This window comes from Parambassis ranga, chromosome 13 (assembly GCF_900634625.1).
Source record: "Parambassis ranga chromosome 13, fParRan2.1, whole genome shotgun sequence".
In the NCBI taxonomy this organism is placed as follows: Eukaryota; Metazoa; Chordata; class Actinopteri; family Ambassidae; genus Parambassis; species Parambassis ranga.
The window spans coordinates 4,450,029-4,468,289 of record NC_041033.1 but is presented as its reverse complement, the minus strand read 5'-3'; the positions used below and the strand labels follow the sequence as shown (position 1 = coordinate 4,468,289).

The 18,261-nt window shown below is 40.4% G+C and overlaps 1 protein-coding gene across 3 annotated transcripts in view; it reads left to right on the top strand.

The window, feature by feature from the left end:
* LOC114444285 (chloride channel protein 2-like) overlaps positions 1 to 18,261 on the top strand; it is a 135,299-nt gene that overhangs the window by 101,973 nt on the left and 15,065 nt on the right. Inside the window, exons 14-21 of one of the 3 annotated variants that reach the window (XM_028418718.1) lie at positions 149 to 259; positions 3,719 to 3,932; positions 9,456 to 9,589; positions 10,643 to 10,833; positions 11,563 to 11,674; positions 12,909 to 12,979; positions 13,368 to 13,442; positions 14,973 to 15,005. In XM_028418718.1, coding sequence (XP_028274519.1) covers positions 149 to 259; positions 3,719 to 3,932; positions 9,456 to 9,589; positions 10,643 to 10,833; positions 11,563 to 11,674; positions 12,909 to 12,979; positions 13,368 to 13,442; positions 14,973 to 15,005 — 941 coding nt within the window. Of the gene's footprint in view, positions 1 to 148; positions 260 to 3,718; positions 3,933 to 9,455; positions 9,590 to 10,642; positions 10,834 to 11,562; positions 11,675 to 12,908; positions 12,980 to 13,367; positions 13,443 to 13,541; positions 15,006 to 18,261 lie in introns of those variants that run through there. The other 2 variants (XM_028418720.1, XM_028418719.1) reach the window with 2 other exon arrangements.

Below are 18,261 nucleotides of genomic sequence, written 5' to 3'. Positions count from 1 at the left end.
CTAAGAACCTGGCCAAACAGATTTCTCTAGTCGGTCGCAAGCAGAGTAGTGTAGTGCATCAAGTATTTGCATCATTCACTGCTCCCACTTAATGAAAGGCTCAGTATTGATTGTGATTTCTGTTTCTTTGTACTTGTGTGCACTTCAGGGGCCGCCTTTGGTCGTCTGGTTGGTGAAAGCATGGCAGCCTGGTTCCCAGATGGCATTAACACAGATGGTACCATCTACCCCATAGTGCCAGGGGGCTACGCTGTTGTGGGTGAGTTGAAGACACATTCCTCTTCACCTGTCAATGGGTTTACTGAATTACTCACTTTTTTTAAACTGTTTTTTTCTGTTTTGGTACTTTCAAAGCTGCTCTTAAAAGAGTAAGCCTTATGCAAGCTATCTGCACATTTAGTTATTTCTCCTTCGGTTTCTGTGAGGAGCAGTGCCTTAACTTTTATTTTTCTTGCCACCACTCAGAAATTAAATCAAGATAAATATTTCCAACAGCCTGGTGCTTCAATTCTCAGCTCAGAATTAAGACTCTAAATGGATCCTGATTAAAGGAGTCATGGAACATGATCAGATTCAAACACGACGAGACAGAATCAAATTTACAACATCACCTGGCTCGACTTAACAAAGAAAACACGCCAGACACCTGCTGACAAACTCTCTCAGCTCACACTGCAGCTGTCAGCACTCACATCCTTCTAGAAAGTCTGTGAGTTGAAAATTCAGCTTGTTGTGTGATATAAAAGAAATCAAAATCAAGTGCCACAGTTCTATGTGAAAGAATGATTTACCCAGATAGTGAAAGAAAATAAAAATGATGTAATGGCTCATTGCACTTTGCAACTTTCCATTGTTCCTTCATTCATTCCTTAGATATTTTCCATTTGTCCAAAGCTTTGTTTTTTTCTTTGTTTTTAATCAGACTGGCAGTCTTATTTTATTCATTTATTTTCTTTTACCAGATACCATCTTTTGTGTGTTTTGTGTTCATAATAAAAGCCTCAGTTATGAAAGTGGTAAAAACAACACAAAGATTTCCAATACAGCAGGTATATAAGTTGGGAACTATTTATTATACATCTGGATGTGCTATAATACGACAGGCAGAATGATGGATGTTAAAGCTAAACTTTTGTCTCGCCCAGTCACTGTGTGACTGATACTTACCTGAAATCTGGTCTCCAGAATACTGTGTGGTACCAGAACTGTCTGTGACTCGGCACAGATATTAGTTAAAGGATAAGAATGTTATCTAGAATAAGAGCTAAGCTATTCCAGCTTTGACCTAAAAGTGTCATTGGTTCACTTTTATTATGTACCAGCCCACATTTTAGGAAAAAAAATAGTACAAACTAAAGCAATACAAGCTGTATAGTGTAATTGCAACAATCTACCCTGGAACCTCACTCTTTGGAATGTGATCCTTCTTCTGCACCCTGATGAGCATCAGACACTCCTTTCCAATGATTTTGAAGTGAGGCTCTGCCATAAATTTTGTAACTCACTTTGTCTCCATCGCTACAGCTGCTCCCCTCTCTAATAAAGTCATTGCTGAGCTCCACAGACACTGGATTGAAATTCTTGCTATACTGCAAATATATTATTTCCCATTTTGATTCTGTTTAAGTGCAGGGTAAGTGATTAAACCCGAGCAGAAACAGAATGCAACAAAGAGATAAATCACCACAACAATTGCATAAACCAGGATGAGAAAACCATGAAATAGAAATATTACTTCTAATGGCTAAATATATGTTTTTGGCATTCCTGTCCTGTATTGTTTATGCATTGAAAAAATGGTTAAATGAGTATTATATAAATAATGGAGAAATGTACATTCTTCCTGAAGGTGTGTGCCTTGTGAGATACAGTGTCGCCACTTGTTGACAGTCGTGCTGATTATGGCGCTGTTTAAGGTTGGCGGCGGCTGATTTTTTTCCCAGACTGCTGATGTTGTTGTTGTTGTGATGCACTATGGCTGATGACTCAGGCTTTTACAGGCCTGACACTCTGATGAGCCTCTTTCATCTCACAGCAATGCTGGCTTTAAAGACTAAATGTTAGGATGGGCAGAGGGAGCAGCAGCATTTATATGAGAGGGGTAGACAGACATACACGCACTTAATTAAGTTGCAAGAAAAAACAATGAAACCTGCCTTTGTAGACTCTCACCATACTCTGCCTCTCTCTTTTCTCTAGATTTGAATATATTTTGTTCTATTCTCAGCTGCTTTTTAAGCGTTCACTTCATTCTGCGGATTGAACTCAAACATTTTCTCTGGCTCACTTCGCCTCATACTGCTCTGTCTGCTTTGATGCAGCTTTTGCCTTTTTGTATTAAATTCATTGAATTAGTTGATTTCCTTCTTGCCGTATGGGCATATAAGAGCAGAATGTATGGAGACAGGGCAGTGTGGGGGTGCAGCACGGTTAGCACATGAAGAAGTGGGGCCTTTCTGTGTGGAGTTTGCATGTTTTCCCTGTGCCTGTGTGGAGTGTGAATGGTTGTTTGTCTGTGCATGTTGCCCTGTGATGGACTGGTGACCTGTCCAGGGTGTACCCTGCCTCTCACCTGTAGATATCTGGGATAGGCTCCAGTGGGTTCGGATGGATGGATGGATGGATGGATGGATGGATGGATGGATGGATGGATGGATGGATGGATGGATGGATGGATGGATGGATGGATGGATGGATGGATGGATGGATGGATGGATGGATGGATGGATGGATGGATGGATGGATGGATTTTTTTTCCACTTATTAACCCAGTAATAACCGGTTTGTTATCCTCAGTGGTGCACGTTACAGAAACAAGATATTGCATCTTTCTCATTGAATAGGAGTGGAACCATGAGCATAGTGCACAATTGCACACAAATTGCACACAAAAAAACAAGAATTGTAAGAAAAAAAACAAATTTTGAGTGAGTTTTTTTAACAGTGAACATACCATGGTTAGCCAAAAACCTCTAATCAGCGACCTTTAAAATGAAAATAACTTCTGAATTATTTAAAGTTTTTATAATGTACTTCCGTGCCTTGGAAAAGGGTTCACAAAAAGCAGTGCTGCAGTGTGCACTGCCTTTAATCACAGATGAAGAGGTTGATGGGGTTTTTTTTATTGAGAAAAAAGTTTATCCTTAACCGTGGCTTCTCTCTTATGAACTAGGAATAGTCCAGTAAACCTTGTGTTAAATGGCACTTGCTAAACTGTGACCAGAAATATTTTAGAAGTCTGACAAATGTAAGGAAACAAAACATTCAGTTCATTTCTGAGCAGCAGAAAAATTTAAGTGAGTGCTTGGGAAGCCACATGCATTCACACGTATGGCTGAACAACTACTGTGCTCTGTGTGTCTGCCTGTGATGTGAAACATAGGATTAGTTGGATCTCTTTTCATAAATGAGTCTGGTGGAAAGTGAAACTTCAAAGCAGCATGGTGGTTGTGATCAACATTGTTCTTTATTATACTGTATGCAGGAGAAGTAAAAGTATGAGTTATTGATCTTAAAAATTATTATAATCTTATATATTATATTATTATAATCTTATTATATTGATCTGCCTCACATATAGATGAATGATGCCCTTGAATCCCTCTTCCTCACTGCCCTGGACCCCCACCTTGAAAACTGTTGGTCTGAAGAATTGCCACTCTTGCCATTTCTTGTTCGTTCACTCATCCCTGCTGTCCTCTCCCTTCCCCACCCAAAGGTGCTGCAGCCTTGTCAGGAGCGGTCACCCACACAGTTTCCACAGCGGTCATTGTGTTTGAGCTGACTGGCCAGATCTCCCACATCCTGCCTGTGATGATAGCAGTGATCCTGGCCAACGCCGTAGCCCAGTCCCTGCAGCCCTCCCTCTATGACTCCATCATCAGGATCAAGAAGCTGCCGTACCTCCCAGAGCTGGGCTGGGGACACCACGAGTACGTAAGCCCAACATGCAACACTGCAACACTACAACACAACCATCATCACACACAGATATAATAATAATAACTGCTTTATAAAATTAAGAGCCTTTTTGTAAATAATATTGGAAAAAAATCAATGAAAATGTAATATTTGAACAATTCTGCTCCAGATCCACAAGGCCATAATGCTCATTGATTCAAAAAATAAGGGAAAATTAGCTCCTAAATAAAAAACATTTAATTAAACTGTAAATAGTTTGACATTATGAGGACAAAGTTTGAAAAGATCAAAACTAATCCACCATCTCCCTGATAAATACAAAGCTGTAAGCTTTAGTTGGCTCAGCACAAATTGAGATCCCTCTGTGTGGGTTCTGTCCACTCTGACCACCTTTGAATCCAGCCCGTACATTTCAGACCATCTCTAACCCTCTCTAAAGCTTAGCTTGGCTGAGATGTATCAATGCATATCTTTATTTGTTCTGCAGGGGTTTATTTCTTTCATTTTGGAAGTTTAATTAGTCACTTAATGGCTTCGATACTGTGCGTTGCCAGCTTTAATCTTTTTGGTTAATAAGAGCTCTACAGCTCGTGCCGTGTTTCCTAATGGTTGCTTTTAATTTGACTGTCTCCAAATAGCACAGGTTTTTAGATTACAATTTGATTAACAAAAAGTATCTAGGTGGTGGTGCCTGGCTCAATAGTTCTGTGGCTTTTAATTGCCTTCACGCTCATTAATAATTTATACCAACCACACAATACTGAACGGAACAACCAGCTGCTGTGTGTCCTCGGCGCTCATGAATCCATACAGAAGCACTTTTCACTTAATTGTTTGGAAGCGATTATTGTTATGAATGTTGGCAAATCATTAGGTGGAGATAATAGTTCGGATGCATCATTCACAAATTGGGAGTAATGAGGAAAAATTTTTATTTCAGCCTCCATCTGTTCGTCATTTTTCTGCAGCTATCCCCTGAAGAGTTTCTGTCTGCTGCTTAAAGTCTTTCACTTTCTAAGCCAGCACCTCAGTTGACCCTCACTGTCCATCTCTTCGTTATCTATTCCTCTCTCACTCCATCTCTGCTGCGCTGTCTCTTCTTATTATCTGCTGTGACCTTACGGCCTCTCCACCACATCCTCACTTTTCTGTGTCTGTGTGTGTGGTGACGAGAGAGAGAGAGCGAGAGAGAATCTGTGTGTAATATAAGCAGTGTTTTCAGTGAACTATTGCAAAGACTGTATGATTTAAACACACAGTGATATTGTTATTGTGAAAGCATCATGTTAATAGATGATAAACATCAGTGTATTTACTGTGTTCCACACATAGACTGAGTCTTTATCTATCGCCTAATGACAGCTAGAGTTGCTCGCCATGTGTCCACTACTAAAAAATGCCACAGCTAATGAACAGTAAACGAGCAGAGCTGAACCCCTGTAAGTCCACCCTCTGGTGCTGTCTGTGTCATGTGCTTGGTCCGGCAGCCCTCTCTCAAGCTAACAGAATCTTTTACACAAGCATGCCGCCACTCTATGAAATCTCCATGTGTGATTAGGTTATCATTTTATTATTCAGTTATTTCCCCTGGCACACCCCTGCAAGGATCTGATACCCAAAGCACCCAGGATTGTCTCGTCCACAGATACAGTAGCTCACTAAAACTCTCTGGGAAGCAGCTCTGCACTGCTCTTAAAAAAGTAGCTGGGAAGTTTACCATATATAGATTGTCAAAACAAGCCATTCTTCAAGTCTATACTACTGCAAACCTGAAAAATCCTGAAAGCATTTCTGATAAATAAGTAATCACCACTCCGAGTGGCTTATTGGAGTCTGAAGTCTGAGCAGAAACACGTACAGTATAGTTGGTGAGCAACCCACATGGACCTATAAGAAATTAAGTGTTAAACAGGCACTCCCAAGATGGGTAGTATCATAGACATGTTTAACCATCTTTTGACTCTGTGATCCAAGGGGATCAGAGTGAGTGGGCATTGCTGGTCAGGCTAAGGTGCTTCAGCTGTGGTGGGTGTTTTTCAGAAGGGCAACAGTGAGCCCATTCCATTTGAATCCTGAGTGATGCATTAATGAGAGTACCACACTCTGACCCACTGCTTTGTTGTCTACACAGTTTTATTGTCAATTAAAATGGAAGCATTGCAAGTGCAGTGACTGTCTGCATCATAGACTTCTTTACTGTTCTTAGATCACAACAGTAAGTCTTATTATATCCACACCATATGATGGCCTGGTGTTTAAAAATAAGATCCAAGTTGTAAAAGTCAGGCTTTAATTCAAATGTAATAGCAAACAAAGAATAGTAAAAGTGACACTGTTGCATATCCGTGAGTGTTTATTGTATGTGCCCACAATGTTAAAAATAGAAAATTATGACTATCTATCATTAAAATATCAAATTATCTCGACGTAATGACACATTTCAAAAATGTTAAAAGTTGCTGAGGCGTAGAGATGATGGAGAAGCTGTCAGGGATCTGTTCTGTGTGTACGCATATGTGCATGTTAAAACATTCATCAAAATGCGCCGCTATGAATCTTTAATAACGCATAGACTAATAAACTTGAGTTGCTGTGCAGAAAGCTTTTTCCCTACATCCTACAATCAGTTTTTTTTTTTTTACATCATTCCATCACTCCCTCTCTTACACCAGCAACTATCACCAAGTGTGTGTGTGTGTGTTGTATTACTGCAGCATACTTGAGTGAAGGTGGAGGCGGCCATGGAAGGGGGAGATGAGGGACACGTAGGTAGCGTGGCCCCCTCCAACCTGAATGTGTTTTTCACTCAAACTGGAAATTATCCATCACACTCCCACATAGCCGTCCACCTCCACATACACACACACATGCTCAGTCTCGCACACATGCAGAAACACTTGTGTAACGCCTGCTATGCAAAACATGATGGCATGTACATCTCACCCACACGGACATGGAAGGAATTGGATTTCTAATCTTTTATTTCTGTACAGCTTTTGAAGATATGAACACACACACAAAGATCACATATGTTTTTCCACTGCAGACATAATCATGTCCAGGCTCACACAGGAAACCTTTTCCATGTCTTTGATTCAGACCACCCTCATGTCTTCTTTTTTGACAGATCTTTCTTCAGCACTGGAGTGGCATTTAAAAGAAAGTGTGGGAACAATTACATAACAACATTCTTTGTGTGTGTGTGCAGCCGTTAGTTCCTCTCTCCATCACTTTGTGTTTCTTAGCACTTCGTAATGACCAATTATATTTTGTTGTATAGTCTATATTCCACTGTTGTGCTCGTCTGACAGGAGGCAAAGCCACAGGAGATGATCATATTTTCTCCGGATCATTACAGCTATCCTTTTATTGGCTTTCACGCCTTCCTCTTACATCTACACCCCAACACATACACACTTTAACAGCCCAAGCCTGTCCACTCTGCTCTGGACAATATAGATAATCTGTGAAACCTGGATTTAAAACCCTATATGTCTCTGTTTATCTTGGCTCAAATCTATGTCTGTGGCTTAAGGCAAGAGGGCTCAAAGTGATCAGATGTATGGCCCAGCCTTTGCAGGATTGGAAAGTTCAATTAAGAGGAAACCAATCAGATTTCATCAACTACCTTTGATATCTCAAGGGAAATTAGTCCTGGCAACGGTTGTGGCCAGTTCAGAGGAATGCATTACATTATTCTCTCAGATCCACTAGCAAATTAAAAGAGGCTGCCAATGTAGCAGAGAGAAGAAGCTTTCTTTAAGAATGATGGCTTTCTTATGCTCATTTGTATTTTTTGTACTTTCCCATCACAGACTTTTGGAGTGATAACAATTAAACCTGCATCTAGGTAATGAAATGTGTTTGATTTGCTGTTGTCAATAGTTGAATGATCAACAAGTTTGAAGTATAAAGTACAAGGAGTTTTAAGTCCCATCCTCTTAACACCTTCAAGTCAATCCCATTCCCCCACTTGCCCCTACCACTTACCTCTACTGCTTCATAATACATATTGCAAAAATTACTGGCAACATTGCTGTGCAATGAAAGATATAAATATATATATCATTAGTTCAATATAGAGGGATGACTTTTTAAAGATAAGAACAATATGTATTTGTGTACCCCAATGGAATCTAGATGCTGATGATGGAGGTTTAACAAAAACATTAAAAAGACATATAGATGGTTTGGCTTAGAGAAGGTGGGTGAAAAGATCATTGAATCGCAGTAGTGACACCTAATTAACAACCAGGTGAGTTTAACAGTCTTGAGGGACTAAAGCTTCCACAGAATTTTAATGTCGCTTACACTGCTTTTCCTCACAACCTAGCATAAGGATGCCATAAACATTTCTTAATGTCTCCATAGCAGGTGACCAATCTATTATTTTCAGGTTGCATCTCATCCCCACTTTGTGGTGTATAACTGTAGCCCAGTAGTGAGGTTCCAGAAGATAACCTCTTTTGTAACATCAGTGCACATCAGTGCCTAAAGTCCACCGCCTACAGCTTGCAGTGGGGCAGTATTCTTCTTCATTATGTGTCTTCTTTGATTGATGGATGCGTTATGAAGTTGATTTGCTGCTGATAAACTCAAACAGACCAGAGATCACCACAGCTGTAGACAGCACATTGGAAATAACTGGTGAAAAAGTCATCTGTCTGTGTAGTTGTTAACTGTAGATGATGTAAAGAGATGTTTCAAGTTTGTCCCATTTTGTAGGGGTGAATTTCAGATAATTTTTGAGGGACAATAGGGTTGAGATATGGCCCTTCAATACTGTTGCTTGGAAGCTTTAGCACATTTCTCAATGGTTTGTTATAGCAGCTACAGTATAAACTCTGTACACAGACTTTCTACAGAACTAAGACGACTTTTTTGCCTTCTATTTATTGAAGTTGAAGTTGAGCCTTGAAGATGTTGGTCTTAAATTTGACTTTGCATTTCAAGCTAGGTCAGTGTATTGAGTTGTCACCACAAGAAGAAGTGGACTTTTGGCCGGAGCTTGTGTCCTGGCACGACTGCGGGGGCTTGGCAGCGGAAGCCATTGAACGACTGCTGTCGTGTTTGCAGGTTTTGGCAAGCTCAAGCAGGAAGAGAAATCTGAGTGTTTGTGACTGGTGTACTGGGGCGTACAGTTCTGCTGAGGCAAGATCTGCATGCACAGTGTCACCCATTTTCCTCTACTGCACACATGGCCATGCCGTCAGTGCACTAACATCCGGATGACGTGTCAACGATGTAACGCATTACTGGATTGGCTGAAAGCAGAATGTCAATGTGGAAGCAGGGCGGATGTTGGTCTCTGACATTTTATTGAAACTGCACTGACAAAGCGATAGTGGACAGCAAAAATATTGCAAGAGCATTTATAAACATTGTAATGCCTGATAGGTCAGCATGTTTAAACCACTCAGTGATTCTCTCCATTCTCTTATATCCATCATTCCCATGACCACTTGATGAACACCTTTACCAGTATCTTCTTCTTCCGTTTATTTACAAATTTCTCTTCTCACGTTTTATTTTAGAAAATATAATATCCGTGTGGAGGACATTATGGTAAGGGACGTGCGCTACATCACACTGAACTGCTGCTACAGAGACCTGCATAACGTCCTGATGACAGGCCACCTCAAGACCCTGGCACTGGTGGAATCAGCTGGTGAGACACACACATACACACAGTTATAAGACATTTAGAAAAGAATTCCTCAAGTAAATGGTCTGGTGTGTAATTCTGGGCAATACACACAAACCCTCAGAAGCCCAAAAACTGGCAGCAGGAATTTAATGGTTTTTTATGTTAACAGTAACCACACAGTCACACACAAAGTTCCAAATGAATGCAAATCTTATCTCTGAGTCAGCTGAATGTTTACTGTGGATGTTGTTACAGGAACTATTCCTGATCCCTAAATAAAGTGGTTTCATAAGTGTTCTGGTGTAAATTCGATTAGCCTAGAGCACTTGGGAAATACCAAAACAACTAGAGAGAATGCTATTTCCAGCCTTTTTACTGATTATTATTTATCACTATACTGTAAAAGTTTTTGCAAGAGTTAAAAGTGAATCATAAGTTTTTGGTACCCGAAACTGCAGCTGTAATATTAAAGAATAATAAAAGTAAAAACACAGTGGTACATCCTGTGCGAGATCAGTGCACTAATAACTGATGTGTCATGTTGTTCGATGCTACAGAGCGTCCCTCACAGTCGGTACCAAAAACAAATCCCAGCGACCTTGATGATGTGCTCGTTAGAGGGATTGATTGATTGACAAACCTGCCTGGGTACAGCTTGCTGATGGCACCGGCCACCTCACTGAAGTGCATATTTGGTATTCTGATGCGGTTTCAATTTGTAATCATGCAGGAACAATTAGCTGTGGCATTTACCCAAATACGTAATCAGCACGTACTGTCACAAAGACAATTACTTAAAGCAAGCAAGCTGCCACCCACATGCACACATCCACTGCATTCTGGGCTGTTGTTATGTAACTCAGCCGAGCTCTCTGCAGTGCTGCAACATGTGTTTGGAATCCCCTGCAGTCTCATCTTTTTTTTCTTTTTTCCTAAAACAAGTTTTCCTGCTTTTTGCTTGTTTACATTGCCTCTCCCTTTTTTTTCTAGCTCCACATTTCATCCAACAAAATATGCTCTGCGATGTCTTGGTTTTACTATTTTTCTCACCTTTTTCTGTGTCTCCTGTCCCAGAGTCAATGATCCTGTTAGGCTCTATTGAGCGCGCCCAGCTCCAGTCGCTGCTCTCACAGCAGCTTGGTCGCCCCAGACGGATGGAGTACATAAGGGAACGAGCGGCTGCAGAGCAGAAACGCCTGTCTGTTGTGTCAAACCAAGGCAGCGACGATGGCAGCCGACGAGCTAGTCAGGAGGTTCGCTTCCAGGTGAGAGGTTACTATGGAAAAAAAACAATATGGGAAGAAGTGGTGTTAAGAGTTATGGAATCCAACCACCAGCCTACAAAGTGAGGTACCAGGCCTCTATTTCTTTGTATTGCCTGATGCCAGAGGTTGAGGGAGTGGTGTATGAGGAAGCAGAAGCCCAGCCAGAGACAAATTCCAGCAGCTCCAACCAAGCTTCAGTTACAAAAGACAGAGGATCAATTCAGCATGAGAAAACATACCACAGGAATATCACTATACAATATTAAATAACAAGCTGATGTCAGCCCAGCATATCCGAGATATTATGGCTTTTAAATGTGCAACAGCACAGAATTATCTCTGAATATAACTCCGGTTCTTACAGCATACATTTTATCTCTGAAACCAAATGTTCTCCCACTTCAGAGAGTCATTAACATAACCAAGCACAAATGTTTTTAGGTCATAGCAGTGGCAGCATGAAAAGTCACTGAAGTCAGGAAGTTTTACATCAAGGCCAACACTCTTCATTTAGCCCTGAGCTCCCGCTGAGATTTCCCTTTCTTACATTTTTTTTTTTTTGTGTGTGTGCATTTTTTCTTGTTTCTGCTTTTGATTTGTCTCAATCTCATCAATCTGTAGAAGTACATCCATTTGTCTAATGAGTTTGCAGAAACAGAAAAAGGGCTTGATCTCTAAAGCGGATTGGGTGTTCTGAGTGCTTTATCTCGTCTTTGTTGGGGTGTACAGATCTCTACGGAGGAGTCATCCTTCAGTCCGACTCGTGCAGTGCCTCAGAAGCCCCTCAAGCCTGCTCTGAAAAGATCCTCTGTAATGGAACGATCCACCGAGCTGCCCACCAGTAAGAAACACACTCACCTTTGCAGGCATACACAGACAACAGTATTTCCAAAGAGCAGACCGAGGTAATCATAAAGAGGGAATAGAAGATTTAATAGTTCCGGAAGGGGTGCAGGTAATAGGCTCTAAACTCACTAATAGTGCCTCTAGTGTCTCCCTCATCATCATCTCTCTCTTTCTAAGATAATGAAAAAGTTATTTTAAGACATACTTACCACAACTATCCTAATTGAAATATACCCCAAAACCAGCCTGAATGTTTGGTATGGTTTCCATCCACTCTAATAACATGATAATGTTTATGTTTCCTTTAAATATTAGGGTCATTAAAAGTCTCATGGTGGCACAAGAAGGATTAATTACTTATTAATTACAAACTTAACATAAAGAGGGCATCTTCTTATAGTACCATTATAATGCAGCCTTATATATGTGACAAGGACTGAACCATAGAGGAAAAGAAGGATCAGTCATATATTACAGCTTAGCACAGCCTCTTGTTTAGTTTCATTGTTTTCTCCAGACAGTATTTATTTTGGTCAGTGTATGTATTTGAGTTTTCTGTGGTGTCCTCTCTACCTACACTTGAGTGTGCACAGTCTGGGTTTCTGCTATTTGTGATATTCACCACAGTCTCAGTGTCTGTGCTTTTGTTTCCCGGTTCTTAGTAAGGTGGGATTTTTAGATTTAGTTTCTGTTCTTAACTGGTGCCAGAAATTGTCTTGTTCTGTCTTAGCAAATGTCCAAAAACCAGCATTCAGACAAGACTGACAACAAACAGTAATAATAGTAATGTGACTAAAAATGCAGTTGCCATTTAATTTTCTCTCAGTTGACCACCTAGACAGGGTTTTTTTGTCACACTAAATCTGGAAAATAAAAAGAATCGTGTATACAAGATAAACATGGATGGGGGCTAATTCTTAAATCAAGTGAAAATGTGGAAAAAAAGATGGAAATAAGTAAATACATAGTTTTATCTGATCTCAGATCTGGTTTTAATACATACGCTCATCACTATCCTTGCACAGGCTTTTATAAATGCTCTCCACCTGCACTTTGCAGGCCTGATACATCAACTTTTCTGGAAAGCTTTGATACAAACGTTCAGAGCTTTAACCTTTCTTTCAAGGTTTTTTAAGCACACCTTCAGTGAGGTTGGGATGCGTGTGAGACAGAACGACAGACGAGTTTCTAACACTGTCTTAGAAGCGCCCTGTCTGTGTCTCTTGCAGGCCCACATGATAATTCTGGCATTGCACTGAAGCACCTGTTCTGTGCCAGTCCAGACACTGAAGGCCTGGAGGTAAGAGAGCCATCTCCTCAAACACACTGACGCCACTATCACACACACATCCTGTGGTTCACACGTTCTGTGCACCCACACAGTCCAATGCTATCTCTTGCATACAGTCCTTCACGCTCTGCAGTACAGTACCTCCCACACAAACACACACACACACAATCTCAAGCAACCAAATATAAACCCCCTTTCACTTTGTCTCCTGCAATGCTTATAAAAACACTCGCCACTCTTGCACCAGCTTCCTAATATGTTTAAGAAAAAAGTTTTCAGTTCATGTTTTTCCAGTAATTCACAACGTCCAGCATTGCAGGGAACTTTTTGTTTTTCCACTTTTTGTTTTTTGACACTGACGTTAACACTGTATGCTTGTCTCTGGTCACCATGAAAGAAAAACAACAATGTGGAGAACCCCACAGCTCCTGAAATCAGGAGGCCATCCAAACGAGTCCGGATATCTGTTGTGGTAAGAACCACTGTAGTGGGCTATGCAAAAGCCTGGAGTCCGCCCGACCACAGGTTCATCAGCCAATCAGTCGACTGTCACCCCTTCATTCCATTCCAGGGCTAATCCCAAATGCCGATGGACTGTGATCAGGGCCATCCAAAGCCCGTCTGTGCCATCGTGCCAAAAAGTGTCTGTGCCGTCAATCCGTAACCCCGATACTGACTTTTCACTGCCTCCAGTTGCTGATATCATTGTATCAGACTAGGATTTATTCATCCTTATACAAAACACTTGACTACTGAAATACCACAGTTGCTGAATGCTAATGCCATCAATGCATTACTATGCTGTAATAGAGCATTCTTTGGACCAAAAACCTCAAAAGTGTTGTGTTCAGAAATTAAATTAATTTATTTCTCCTGGCAGGTGTGTAAGCATCCAAACACCAGACTAAGAACAATGACCGAGGTTGTTTTTTTAAAAGAATATATTATTTTTTTATCCATATTATTTGAAACATATATTTGAGTATTTAATTTTGCTGCTGTTATGATTTACTGAGGAGACCCTGTGCAATTCTAAGCTCATTTAATAAAGTTAAATAAAGGTAAACTTTACCTTTGCTACCATTAAACTAATACAAAACACAAGGAATGAAAAAATGGTAGTATACAATTTTAGATAGATATTTACATTCTGATAAATTGCAAATAAGTATTAAATGAGAATAAAATATATTCTTATTTAATTTTTTTTCTCTCTATTTCGGAACTAAACATTTCTTTAACTGCTTAAAATTGAAGTGTCTTTCGTTAACTAGTTAGAAGCTCTTCTTTATTTAAGCCTAAATTACAAAGTCATTTTTCTGCTGGAATTCCATTTTAGTTACCACCTAATGGTCCAACTTCTACCATGATATAGTGGAGCTGTGGTCAAGTGTTTTCTAAAGGAAACACTGTTAAATCAAGCATGCTGTGCTGTCTATCATCACCTGTGTCACCAGGCGTCCAATCAGCGGCCACCTCCCAGAGCAGGCCCAGACCTGCTTCTGGACTGATCCATATATTATGCATTTGGAGGAGGCAGGGCAAAGGGAGGGAGGGGCCACACTGTGCATGTGTTAACATCAGGATAGAAGCATCATATCTCTTCATTAGGATAACGCAGGCATTTGAACAACAGCGTTCCAGCAACAGCTCAGATGAAATGATGATGCATGAGAAGACCTGGGAATATTAAAAATATCATTACAAAAAACTAGGGTGTACCCTGCTGTCCAGTTACCCTGCCAGTGATGCATGTCAATCAATGAAACAAGCACCTGATTGTGAATTGAGTAAAATGATTCTACAGTTGCCCAGCACTGCATGACAAATGATCAGACATCATCAGACAATTTCCATTCGTGAAAATCAAACACTGTTAAATGTTGCACAATCATATACTGTCATTTTTCCTGCTATCAGCGTCAGTGATTGACTCATTATCTCGCCTTTGTTACATACGCTGTTCGCTTATTATTACATATAATGTCATCTCATTCACTAGGATCCACCTCCCAGCCTAAAGAGTTTCTCTGGGGTGAGCATGCTGTCCACATTTCTTCAAAACATTTTTATTTCTCTTTCACTCCAGCAGAAACAAGTAATCTTTTTTTTTGTATTTATTTGCGTACTAACACACACAGCCTTAAAGTCAAAGCAGCCCAGTGTCAGCACGTGATTTGATGCCATTAAATCATCAGGATGTGTCGTTATTTTAACTTTCCTTGCACATTTTTGCACTATTGATAACCGTCCCCTTTTATTTTAAAAATGTTGAAAACTTTTTTTGCTTTACAAATTAGACCTTAGTTTCTGGATTTGATAGGACAACACTCACAAACTCTGTAGAAAGACCAAAAATCAGGTGATTGATTCACATTGAGATGAGTATCTTTCAGTGATTTGTCTACTAAGCTGCTATGAGACATTAACCACAGACTTTCTTCTTATTCCACATAATTGTTCAGATTCTCAGTCATAATTGTGCTTGTGTAATTTTATTAGTGCTATTAGTGATTCAGTCCTGAGGCACTGAAAGGGGCTCCATCAGTTTCACATGTGACAGTTCCTGAAGTCTGTACACATTTTCAATCATTCAAAAGCACAGTGCAGCATTAGACCATTTTTCATCCATGGCTGCAGGCTCTGTGTGTAAACCAATGATATACAGCTGATAAATTACACTGTGAGCAGTTTTGTTGATACGAAAGAAAAGCACTGACAGCATTGTGTTCTTAAATCATTCACCGCTCCCATTAATTTTACCCAGTAGTCTGAATTTTTTAATATCCAGCTCAGGTTTCTCAGCCATGAAATACTGCAACGAATTTTCCCAAAATCCAGCACTGTCCCAAACAGTCTGTGCTCCGCAGTTACATAGCAAAAGTCAGCCTTGCCTTGAGGAACTTAACAGAAAGTACAAAATTAGTGGCAGGGGAGGTGCACTGGGAGGGGTTTTTTTTTCATTCAGTGGCATAAAATGAGAACCCTCAAGGCGTGTATTTCACGATGTGACACCACAGTGCGGTGTGTCGGCAGGCACCATGGAAATTGTAACACACAGGAGGAACTTTAGTTTGAGGTGAATGATGAATCTCAATTTTTCGACTGCGTTAATGAAACAGATGAATCAAAAGAAATGTAGCTGCTTCACACTTTCACATCAGAAGTGCTGCTCATTACATGGTCTGCCTGTCTTTGAGGTGGTGGCTGTGCAGGAGCACAGCACGTCAGCTTTCTGCCTATTAAAAAGCACATCAGTTGTCATGATGGGGTGCACATTAAAGGTCACAATTTTAACAACTTTCAAAAGCCATGACCGCTACACCACTGTTGCCATTTTAGTCAAATCTAAATATCATTATTGATTCAACACAGCGTGTTGCATTATTCCCTTTATTAAACCTGTTAGTCAGTATTGTACAGTAGTAGGGGGGGTTTCAAGGCTACACCAGCAAATTAAGCCCTATTCAAACAGAATAAGTGTGAAAGGTTCATAATCTGTAAAGAAATAAATGTGCCACCAGTCACCAAACAGCAACACAGGCGTTAATTACTGATTCAAAATGTGTTTTGTTTTCTATTAAAAGCATTTTAAATGTTGATCTAGACGCTGTGATCCATTTTATGATTTCGCCCTTGAGTTTAAGTTGAAAGTTGTAAAGCAGTCAGTGTGCACTGTGCAAGAAAGTACTGACAGTTATGGCCCGGTTTTAGTGGCATGTTTATCACCATATGACAGACGGTGACTGACGGCTGCTTCATCCAATGAACTGCCAAGTATTCCTTTGTGCCCCTACAACCATCTGACACATCTGATCAGCTAAATCAAATAAGCCTTCTTCTATACAATATGCATTTACAGTGATCTAAATATGAATGCATTTCTGATACCATCCCACCCATGCCAATTATTCCACGAGACACAATGAAAATGAGTGAAACTGTTTGGCCATCTGGCAAAATGTATCTCAGCTCAAGCTTCAGTACAACCTCAGTGGACACATTTGCATACAGCTTTTTTTAAATGTTCTCATTTTTTTTTTTTTGGATGTGTTTCGCTTTAATTTGTGGACATCATTTAAGCCTCTGATGGCCGGCCTTCATCTGCCTCCGCTGGTTCTAATTTAATAAAGCCCTGTGATTGGTTAAGTGTACCCATGAGATGTACGTTGTGTGGTCAGTGCTGAGACAGATGGTGCATTAGGAGCGCAGTGAGTTTTTGGATGTGTTAAGTGGGCCTGGAAGCATTTTAGACATTATTGCCTTGCAGAGGGCTAATTAGAAACGTACCCCTGTGTGTGTGTGTGTGTGTTTATAGTGAAGTAAGTCTCAGGCCTTGTTCCCCTGTCATATGACATTTAACAGTGTATAAGTGAATGTGGCAGAGCTGTGCTAATGACAGTGTGGCTTCTGTGGACCCTAGCAGAATTATGGACAAACAAATGTATCAGTTTTTTTTCTTCTCCCATGACTTTGAAGTGAAACCCCCCAGGGCAGATAAAGTTATCACTTCACCCCTTCCCTTTCATCAGCTCCTCCTCTTCTCTCAGCCTTTGTTTTTGGCTCTAGTTTAATCTTTGCAGCTCAGTTTTACACTCTTTGTCCATCTTTACAACTTTTTCAGAACCCTCCTCCCGTTGTTGTGTTTCCGTCATCTGTCCCCCATCCCTCCTCCCCTCATCCCTCTATCTATGCTGTGAAATATTGATGCAGGGTAAATGACATCAGTAGTCTGTTTCAGAGAAATGATGCCGCCCAGCCTCTCGGTCTCTCCTCACTGTTTTTCTCATTATTTTTCCCCCACGCTTGCGTCTTCGTAATGCCTCCATGCTTTATTTATGATGGCTTGTGGGCTCATTTTTTTGGCACCTCACTTCTCCCTCTACACCTTACTCTGTTTTGCCTTTTGTTTCTTTGGGTCATGGTGAATGTGCATGCTTCGTTCTTTCTTAGCACTTTTGTGTGGGACAGAAAAGGCAAGCTGCATAGAAGTGTTTGTAAAGGAGCATATGTCCTTATTGCTTGTCGCTCTCACACGGTTGTGTGTGTGTGTGTGTGTGTGTAATGAGCCCTCTTCTTGCTCCCTTACCTAAATTGAATTCAGAGTAGCTGTTTGACTCTTCACACTCCACTGCATCAGATTCAGTGAAGAAAGTGAAAACAAAGCCCAGGGACAAGAAGTAGTAAAGAAATAGTTTGAACTTTTTGTTGTTTAATAGATTTTTTTCACCTATGATATCAGTCATTGAAAATAATAGAACGTGTTGGTGGCATTTTGTACAGGTGGAAAA